Consider the following 10,866-nt stretch of genomic DNA (forward strand, 5'->3'; position numbering starts at 1 on the left):
TGAACCATAAACCCTGCCAAAATGAACATGTGTTTAAACTAATTTTTTATTTAATTTTTTTTAAAACATTCTTTATAAATATTTTTTAAACAAAAATATAATATTAAAAAATCAATTAAAAAAACTGAACCAAGCTTAATGACAAGTTTTATCAATATATGAAGAAAAAAATATAAAATGTATTTAAACCAATAATATCCCAACAATCATATTTTATTATACATGCATACATAAAATATCATTTAAGTTTCTGTTCACATTAAATCTCTCATGTGGCTTTGTTTGGTAAGATTGAGAAAATTTCCATGTATCAAAAAACCACGTAGTAACACGTTCAATGAAAGCAACACAATCACGCATAAAATATATCCCCTCTAATACCATAGTTTCTCACCATCCTCCTTCATAGAAAACTTTAGTCTCACTTGAACCACTTTACAAATAAAGTGAGAAATATGCATTATCTGTTTTAGGTAATTAGTTACTAAAATGGCATCTGCATTGACCAGGGATGAAGTGGCAATATCAACTAGCAGTCGGCGGAGTTGGACGTCGACGAGTTTCCGGGACGTATGGACGGCGACAACCACGGCTCTTCCGGATGTGTTCGAGCGGAGCGACAGACATACACTGGAAGATGATGAATATCACCTCACTTGGGCAGCCATTGAACGGTTGCCTACTTTTGAGCGTATGAGAAAAGGTGTAATGAAACATGTTGCTGAAAATGGAAAAGTTATGCATGATGAAGTTGATGTTGCTAAACTTAGTTTACATGATAAGAAAATCTTGTTGGATAGTATCCTCAAGATTGTTGAAGAAGATAATGATAAATTCCTCTACAAACTTAGAGATAGACAAGACAGGTTTGTCATATCATATTACCCTTCTTTGGATTTTCTTGTTCACTCCACAACCAACCGATTACTCAGAGACGTGTTGAATAACTGGTTAGTTGTGGACTATTTTCAAACAATTAACTAGCGGTCCGATGGACCACTTAAATATCTTTCAAATCATATGTAGTTGGTTGATTGTTGACTAAAATATTCAATAATCAATCAAACTGTACTACAAGAGATTGGATTGTCTACTGCTCGAGTATTGGAGCAGTAGAAATCTCTCTATTATCATATTAAAGTCATTCTCACATGATGAATGTGTTTACATTTGTGATTGTAATGCAATACAATATACAGAGTGGGGATTGAGATTCCAAAAATTGAAGTTCGATATGAGAATTTATGTGTGGAGGGAGATGTGTATGTTGGAAGTAGAGCTCTTCCTACTCTTCTTAATGTCACCGTCAATACTTTCGAGGTACTTCTTTTTTCATCTAACACAATTAGATTTATGTAAATTTGAGAGTTTTATTTATTTGTTTGTTATGGTAGAACATTTTGGGATTGTTTCGTCTTGCACCTTCAAAGAAAAGAGAGATTCAGATTCTCAAAAATGTTAGTGGGATTGTGAAACCCTCAAGGTATTATAGATTCTTGTATTTATGTGATTCATGCATTATTTGTACAATTCAATTTATATGATTTCATGTGGTAAATGGTAATTTCAGAATGACACTCCTTCTGGGTCCACCAGGTTCTGGGAAAACAACATTGCTTCTTGCACTTGCAGGAAAACTTGATCCTAATTTAAGGGTTTGTTCCTTTTCTTAATACTTTTTCTAAATCAGTTTCATTAAATAGTGGCTTTTCATTACTTTAATCAAATGAGGTGTGTTTTTGGGTATGAATAGGCTTCTGGGAAAATCACTTATTGTGGACATGAGCTAAATGAATTCGTTGCGGCAAAAACTTGTGCTTATATTAGTCAGCATGACATTCACTATGGAGAAGTTACTGTAAGAGAGACATTGGATTTTTCATCACGTTGTTTAGGTGTTGGCAATAGGTATGAAATGCTGATGGAACTCTCAAGAAGGGAGAGAGAAGCTGGAATCAAACCAGACCCTGAGATTGATGCTTTCATGAAGGCTACTGCATTATCAGGCCAAAAGACCAGTTTTGTAACTGATTATGTTCTCAAGGTTTGTGCCTATAATTCTATTTTGGATATGGTTGAATTGCTATTTTAAGCTTATTTTTATGGTAGCTTATTAAAACAGTTTGACTTTTTTATCTTCTTAAAATAGCTTATATATAGGCACTTATCTGACATGCAATTATGCTATGAAAATCAATTAAGTTGTTTATCTAAACTTATCCACTTTTGTAAAAGCTGAATTTTATCATCTTAACAGATGCTTGGATTGGATATTTGTGCTGACATTATGGTTGGTGATGAAATGAGAAGGGGTATCTCTGGAGGACAAAAGAAGCGAGTAACAACAGGTTCTATTCTTTTTTATTACATTCTAAATCAACAATCAGAACTTCTTAAATTTTTAATCTCACACTTTTGATAAATAAATTAACTCATAAATGCATTTGTAGTTATTTATGAAGCTGTACTAATTGCTTCTGTTGTAACTTGTAGGGGAAATGCTGGTAGGACCAGCAAAAGCACTTTTTATGGATGAAATATCAACAGGATTAGATAGTTCAACTACTTTTCAAATATGCAAGTTCATGAGACAAATGGTTCATATAATGGATGTAACTGTAGTCATTTCTCTTTTACAACCAGCGCCTGAGACATTTGAACTATTTGACGATATTATACTACTTTCAGAAGGTCAAATTGTCTACCAAGGTCCACGCGAAAACGTGCTAGACTTCTTTGAATACACAGGTTTTAGGTGTCCTGATAGAAAAGGTGTCGCTGATTTCTTACAAGAAGTAACATCCAAGAAAGATCAAGAACAATACTGGTCTAGAAGAGATGAACCTTATAGATATGTTTCGGTTCCTGAATTTGTTGATTCTTTTAGTTCATTTCATATCGGTGAGCAACTTGTGACTGAGCTTATGGTTCCTTATAATAAGAGACTAACTCACCCAGCTGCATTAGTGAAAGAAAAGTATGGTATTTCAAATTGGGATCTATTTATGGCGTGCTTTTCAAAAGAATGGCTTCTTATGAAGAGGAATGCTTTTGTTTATGTGTTCAAAACAGTACAGATAACAATCATGTCTATTATTACTTTTACTGTGTTCTTTAGAACAAAAATGCCGGTTGGAACTGTTCAAGATGGACAAAAATTCTACGGTGCACTATTCTTTACTCTGATAAATGTGATGTTTAATGGGTTGGCAGAACTAGCCATGACAGTTTCGAGGCTTCCTGTTTTCTACAAACAAAGGGATTTCAAGTTTTACCCTGCATGGGCATTTGCGTTACCTATATGGATTCTTAGGATCCCTATCTCCTTTTTGGAATCATTGATATGGATAGTCCTTACCTATTATACAATTGGGTTTGCTCCTTCTGCTAGCAGGTAATATGAGTTTACTTTTATCAACTTCCTTAAGAGACATTTCAAATTGAAGGCATGTCCTTAATTGGACCTGCATAGGTATTAGATACTGACACAACCCAGTGTCAGACATGAACATCTATATTTACTCTCAGTTACTTCGGTTTTATTAAATTATGTCCGAATTGGTGTTTATGTTAGTACATCTGTATATTTTGGTTTCAACAGTATTTAGAAAATGGAATGATAATTTCTTGTCTATATGATCAGATTTTTCGGACAATTCTTGGCGTTGTTTGGCATTCATCAGATGGCTCTCTCCTTATTTCGGTCCGTCGCCTCAGTTGGTAGATCACTAGTTGTTGCTAATTCATTAGGTACATTGACATTGCTAGTGGTATTTGTGCTCGGAGGGTTCATTATTGCCAAAGGTAAGTAATTGATCCATTTTTTTTACAACACTTGCACACGCTACACATCAATCACTTGCACTAGCTATAGTTCGAACAAATACTTATTGCAACATATTTTGTTTCCTGCTTGTAGATGACATTAAGCCATGGATGATTTGGGGATACTACATGTCTCCTATTATGTACGGCCAGAATGCCATAGCAATGAATGAATTCTTAGACAAAAGATGGAGTATAGTAAGAATTTAAGTGTTTCGTTACTGCTATTATATATGATATGAACTTAAGAATTATTAAATATCATCTCTCTTTTATCTTTTGCAGCCAAATACAGACACAAGAATTGATGCATCAACAGTTGGAGAAGTACTTCTCAAATCCAGAGGCCTGTATACAGAAGATTATTGGTATTGGATATGCATTGGGGCCTTGGTTGGGTTTTCTCTTCTCTTCAACCTTTTCTTCATTCTTGCATTAACTTATTTGAATCGTAAGTTATAAGTATTCTTTTGATTTTCAACGCCTATAATTCTATAGTTTTTCTCAGTTGCTAAACAGTTATAACGTTTCACTAAATTTCAGCATTAGGTGATTCGAAAGCAGTCACTGCGGATGAAGATGAGAAGAAGAATGAAAGTTCATCCTCTTGGCACCATCCCCTTGGAGGTTCGTGTCTATAGATTAGTATATTTCCACCTTAATAATTTCTTGGTGATTCTTCTAAGTGTATCTCATTATCATTTATAGAAGTGTGTATAAAACTACATACTAAGAAGCACTATTTTTTTTCTTAAACAAGTTTTAGTTAGTTAGTTGCAGCATTTCTTGATATATTTAAATATTCCAAAGTTTTCAGTACATGTCCTTTTTCTTTTCAGGAATATTTTAGTTATTCATAGTTCTCTTTTCTGATCAATAGTTGCAAATAGTTCTCATGTATTTAACGGAAATATGTTATTTAACACTGCTAATTATTTCTGATTAAAAACAGGTACCAACTTGGAAACTATGAATTCATCAAACCATGAACCGAAAAGAGGAATGGTTCTACCATTTCAACCTCTTTCAATGGCATTCAATCATATAAACTACTATGTAGACATGCCAGCAGTGAGTCTTTCAATTCTAAGCATTTCATTTTAAACTAAGTATAAATCTGATAAGCTTATACTTATAACTTTTATGCCATCAGGAAATGAAGACTCAAGGAGTCAATAAGGATAAACTTCAACTATTACGAGATGTTAGTGGTGCTTTCAGACCAGGAATATTAACAGCACTTGTAGGTGTTAGCGGTGCTGGAAAGACAACCCTCATGGATGTATTAGCTGGAAGAAAAACAGGTGGATATATTGAAGGAAATATCAGCATATCCGGTTACCAAAAGAGCCAAATAACATTTGCTCGAATAAGCGGTTACTGCGAACAGAATGACATTCATTCTCCACATGTTACTGTCTATGAGTCACTACTGTTTTCGGCGTGGCTTCGTCTTCCTTCAGATGTCAAGACACAAACTAGAAAGGTCGGTTGGTACAAGCTTTGCCATCTTATGTCTTTGATGCAATTGTTGTTAATACAAATTGGATTTTGTTTTTTTTATTTCTATTGTTGATGTAGATGTTTGTCGAAGAAGTTATGGAGTTGGTAGAGCTTAAACCACTTAGAGATGCTCTTGTGGGCCTTCCAGGTGTGGATGGTCTGTCAACAGAACAAAGGAAAAGGCTTACAATTGCTGTGGAACTGGTTGCCAACCCTTCAATCATCTTCATGGATGAACCAACTTCAGGCCTCGATGCTAGAGCCGCTGCTATAGTTATGCGTACCGTGAGAAACACGGTAGACACAGGGAGAACTGTTGTGTGCACAATTCATCAACCAAGCATAGACATTTTTGAAGCTTTTGATGAGGCAAGTCTATACTCTCCATACTTCAAAGTTTCAATGTTATTTATTTCCTTGGTTGACTATCATTGAGTATGTTCAAATTTGATTTCTGTTACTATAGCTATTGTTGATGAAAAGAGGAGGGCATGTAATCTATGCCGGGCCTCTTGGTCGCTACTCGCATAAGCTTGTAGAATATTTTGAAGTGAGTATTGAAAAATTTAAAGTTTTTACACGTCTACCATCTTTTAAGTGTTCATTATAGATCTTAATAGATTTACCTAATTTACACAAACTTTAGGCTATCTCAGGGGTACAAAAGATCAAAGATGGTTATAATCCGGCCACATGGATGCTTGAGGTCAGCTCCGCTTCAATTGAGGCTCAATTAGATGTAGATTTTGCAGAGATTTATAACAACTCTACCCTTTACGAGTAAGCTTTTTTTTGTTGTAACTAAGTTTGCTTAAGTTGCAAGCAACAACATTTTCAGCTTTATAATCTTGTTTTCTTTGTACTTTCTCTAGAAGGAATCAAGAACTTATAAAGGAGCTCAGTACTCCTGCACCGGATTCGAAGGACTTGTATTTCCCAACCAAATATTCACAATCATTTTTTGTTCAATGCAAAGCTAACTTTTGGAAACAAAATTTGTCCTATTGGAGACATTCTCAATATAATGTCGTTCGATTCTTCATGACCATACTCATTGGAGTATTGTTTGGTCTAATATTTTGGAAGCAAGCCAAAAAGACGTAAGTCATAAAAATGCATATTCATTCAATTTTTCCTTAGCAATGGTTTGTTTTATTATTCTAACAAGTTATGTTTCACTTCATTAATATATTCACTTTAATTTTTGCCAAACCAAAATTTTGGCAGAAAAACACAACAAGATTTATTGAATCTTTTGGGAGGCATGTACTCTGCCGTGCTTTTTCTTGGCGCAACGAATTCTTCAGCGGTGCAACCAGTTGTTTCTATTGCAAGAGCTGTCTTCTATCGAGAACGAGCAGCAGGGTTATATTCTGCATTACCCTATGCACTTGGTCAGGTATTAAAGTAAAGAAAGAGTAATCAAATTGACTTTAGACAAAACAAAAATCTATTTGGCTTGTGAAAGTATTTTCTATTATCACTTATGCAGGAAAGTTCCTGCAATACTTAAGAACAGGAAACCAAAACAATTTTTTCTCAATCTTCACATGTTCTAACAAACTTCTTTTTGTTTTATTCAATATTACTTATGCAGGAAAGTTCCTGCAATACTTAAGAACAGGAAACCAAAACAATTTTTTCTCAATCTTCACATGTTCTAACAAACTTCTTTTTGTTTTATTCAATGAAGATATACTAAAAGCAAACAATTGATAATGCAGGTGGCAGTTGAGGCAATTTATAATGCAATTCAAACAGCCATTTACGTACTAATCTTTTACCCCATGATTGGGTTTGAATGGAAAGTGGCAAACTTTTTATGGTTTTATTACTACATTTTAATGAGTTTTATCTACTTCACATTGTACGGAATGATGCTTGTCGCAATAACACCAGACGGAGTTGTTGCTTCCATTTGCATGGCCTTCTTTATGACTTTTTGGAACTTATTCTCTGGCTTCATCATTCCTAGGATGGTATGTCATCTACGCTTTTGAGAACTATATTTTTTTATTGAAAGTGAATTAAATTGTTTTTAATATCGAAGCTTACATATGGTATACAGCAAATTCCTATATGGTGGAGATGGTACTATTGGGCTTCTCCTGTTGCATGGACACTATATGGCCTTATAACATCACAATTAGGTGACAAAAGTACAGAAATAGTGTTACCAGGAGCTGGAAGCATGGAGCTGAAGGAATTCTTGAAACAAAGTTGGGGTTATAATCATGATTTCCTTCCACAAGTTGCTGTTGCTCATATAGGATGGGTTGTCCTCTTTGCATTTGTCTTTGCCTTTGGCATCAAATTCTTTAACTTTCAGAAAAGATAGTATCATAGTATAAGGAAAACCAGATATCAGCTTAAAAGTTACATGTTATTTTTTCTTATTGGTGGTATAGGTATTCGTTTATTAATTCAATAAATAAAGCTTTAGGAATCTCCTTTATGAGCAAATCTTATCTATAGGAGTAGATAAATAAATAGATGAAGAAGTAGTTGTTTGACAACTAGAATTACAAGTTATTTGCAAAATGAAGAAAATAGAGAAGAATAACAAACAATTGAGAGTGTTACATCTTTTATATAGGATCATACTGCTTAACTAACTTTTGGTTAGTAACCACATACATAACTATCAGTAATCACATGTTAAACTATCATTAACCATGAACTATCAGTAACCAACTGAACTATCAGTAACTACATGTTTAACTATCAATAATCACTTATTGAACTATCAATAACCACTTACTCAACTATTAGTAATCGTATGTTAAACTATTAAAAAAATAAAATGCTTATAAGAATAACATGATACATTAAATAATAATAATTTTAAGAATAATTTGTACATATGATTTGATTCAATATCGAAGAATCGCCAATCCCGTTTTCTTTTATACCAAAAATATTGAATTTACATTTTAATTTACATTTTACTTAATCATTCCTTTTTAAAAGATTCAAAATATTTGTTTTTCCATTAGAAAGTGAATCCATGGTAACTTGATCTTGATTCTTGGGAAGTAAAAAATAGATCGTAAAAGCCTGCACGACTTTCCTCACAATATCCATAAATGACTTGTTTTTGGTAAGATAGGTACATTACTGTACATTCGGATGCATGGTACACATCGGTACTCCAATGCATTTCCCCTCCTGATTCAGAATTAATATTTTTTCGAACGCTCTTTTTCAAATTGAAAGTACTGGTTGACTCGTGCATCGCACGGGTACTTTAGGATTGAAAACTATAAGACTTTAAGATTTATTATTATTATTATTTATTTTAATTTGTAACAATTACATTATATCAAGATATTTTATATTAAAATTATTTTTTATTTAATTTTAATTTTCATTATTATGATTAAAATATTTCCTCTAAATTAAAAAATTGAATTGAATTGAATTCTTCAATTCATTGTAGTTGAATTTAATTCTTTATTTGAATAATTTTGTTTGGTGGTATTATTATGTTATTTTTTGCATCAAATTTATTATTTTTATTTTATTAGTTATGTTTTAATGACTTATTATCATCATTAAAATATTTATTACAAAATTAAATTTTTACATAAAAATAAAATATTCTTATATATTTTCAGTATCTCTTAAAATTTTTGACGCATTTATTGGTTAAATAAATAATTAAAAAAAATAAAATATATTATTAATGGTATACATAATTATACAAATTTCTAACTAGTAAGATGTTATTGTTATTAAAAACATTTAGTATCGGAGGATAAATATGAGAAATTTAATAAGAACAATTAATTTATATATTTATATATCAAAATACATGTAAAAATGAGTGCAAATACATGTAAAAATGGATGATTAAGCACATACTTTTTAAACAAATCTTCTATAAGTTAACCTATAATTCTAAAACATGTATATTTTATTTTCTTACACACACAAAAAAACAAAATGGGTGGTTAGACACACTTTTTAAAACAAATCTTCTATAAGTTGACCTATAATTCCAAAACATGTATATTTTGTTTTCCTGCTCAAAAAGAAAAAATAAACAATTATGAGAACAATTTTGGGACATGGTTCCTAAAATCAAATAAACATGTTTTAAAAACCAGAAAAATATTATTCTTTGAATCAAATTTAATTTTTTTATTACAATAATTTTCTATAATTTAAATTCTATTATTATGATTATTATTATTTTTATAGCACTGGCTCAGTATTATTATTATTATGATTATTATTTTTATTTTAGTTATTAATATAGTATTAATTTAATAAATAATATAATTATGATTATATATATATATATATATATATATATATATATATATATATATATATATATATATATATATATATATATATATATATATATATTAAAAAAAATAAAGATGTATTGTAGATTGTAATAAACACATTAAAAATTATATTTAAATTTTAGTGTGAATTTTCAAAAGAAAAAGCTGCAAATGAAAACAAAATATTATATTTATAAATTTTTACATATAGAATTGAAAACTATAAAATTGATAAATACATATGAAACTATAATAAAATAAATAAATTATATTTAAATGTGAAACTATAACTAATATAATTGATATATTATTAGTAAATAATATAAATTTTTACCTGAAACATAAATATAATATGCTAAAATTTTTGAAAGTTCAATACTAATGGTAATATAATACATTCTTTGAAAAAAACATTAATGACTGTGCAACGTAAGTGTTAGCTGGAAATTTCGACCTTTCATAAAGGTGATTTAAGGATGTCATGTTTTAAACAAGTTAGCATAAAATGTGGTTTCATAAAGCTATTTTACATTTATACTTGTAAGAGGAATTAATATATCGAAGTGAAATCCAAATCAAATGAATGATAGAGATATTTTTGGAATATGGATAAGTTTACTCCGACAGCTACGTTGGATGATTTCAAAGCTTCGAGCGGGAAAGTTTAAAATTTGAATTAGTTCCTTATCGCCAGAAAGACGCGTGGTATCATCAGAAGGTCTTGTCATTTGAAATATCGAACGTGGCGTGCATTTGTGTAAAGACCGTTAGGGTCGAATTATTATAAATAGGAGTCTTAGATGTTAGGATTTGTGTGTTTTGCATTGTATACAAAAAAAATCACTCAAATACTCGAAGTACCGGAGCGAGAGAAAAGAGTTTGCTGATTATGTATGTATAACAACACCATTACTATCATTTAAAGTCATTTACATTTTCATCAATGTCATTCAGTCTTTTGTCTTTTATTTTTTTTACTTTAAGCCAGACCTTGTTACATTTCTATCGAACCTCTACTTTTCTGCACTTTATGATTCTTGCGTACATTTAAATTCAACCCTTTAAATTTCATCCAGTGTTCATAGTCGAAAGCTTAGTCCTTTTACTTAAATAATAATATTTTCTTTTATATAGAAATCTTGTTTATCTTTATAAGTCAAAATAATGTTCAATTGTGGATCAAACTTAAAGAATGCCAAAACTTAAGACACGTGTCCTAAGATCAATCTAGTCGATCCTGTAA

General features: G+C 31.2%; 1 protein-coding gene across 1 annotated transcript; it reads left to right on the forward strand.

The window, feature by feature from the left end:
* Positions 1 to 338: 338 nt before the first annotated feature.
* On the forward strand, positions 339 to 7,876 carry LOC131610985 (ABC transporter G family member 39-like). Its single transcript, XM_058883094.1, has 20 exons — positions 339 to 866; positions 1,200 to 1,320; positions 1,395 to 1,483; positions 1,571 to 1,655; positions 1,754 to 2,044; positions 2,258 to 2,348; positions 2,494 to 3,394; positions 3,644 to 3,804; positions 3,920 to 4,023; positions 4,111 to 4,276; positions 4,369 to 4,452; positions 4,778 to 4,896; positions 4,979 to 5,311; positions 5,407 to 5,697; positions 5,795 to 5,878; positions 5,975 to 6,108; positions 6,201 to 6,428; positions 6,556 to 6,727; positions 7,053 to 7,307; positions 7,397 to 7,876. The coding sequence occupies exons 1-20, from the start codon at positions 490 to 492 to the stop codon at positions 7,664 to 7,666; spliced, it is 4,356 nt and encodes a 1,451-aa protein (XP_058739077.1). The 5' UTR covers positions 339 to 489; the 3' UTR covers positions 7,667 to 7,876.
* Positions 7,877 to 10,866: the final 2,990 nt, after the last annotated feature.

This window comes from Vicia villosa, linkage group LG6, assembly GCF_029867415.1.
Source record: "Vicia villosa cultivar HV-30 ecotype Madison, WI linkage group LG6, Vvil1.0, whole genome shotgun sequence".
NCBI classification, from domain to species: domain Eukaryota; kingdom Viridiplantae; phylum Streptophyta; class Magnoliopsida; order Fabales; family Fabaceae; genus Vicia; species Vicia villosa.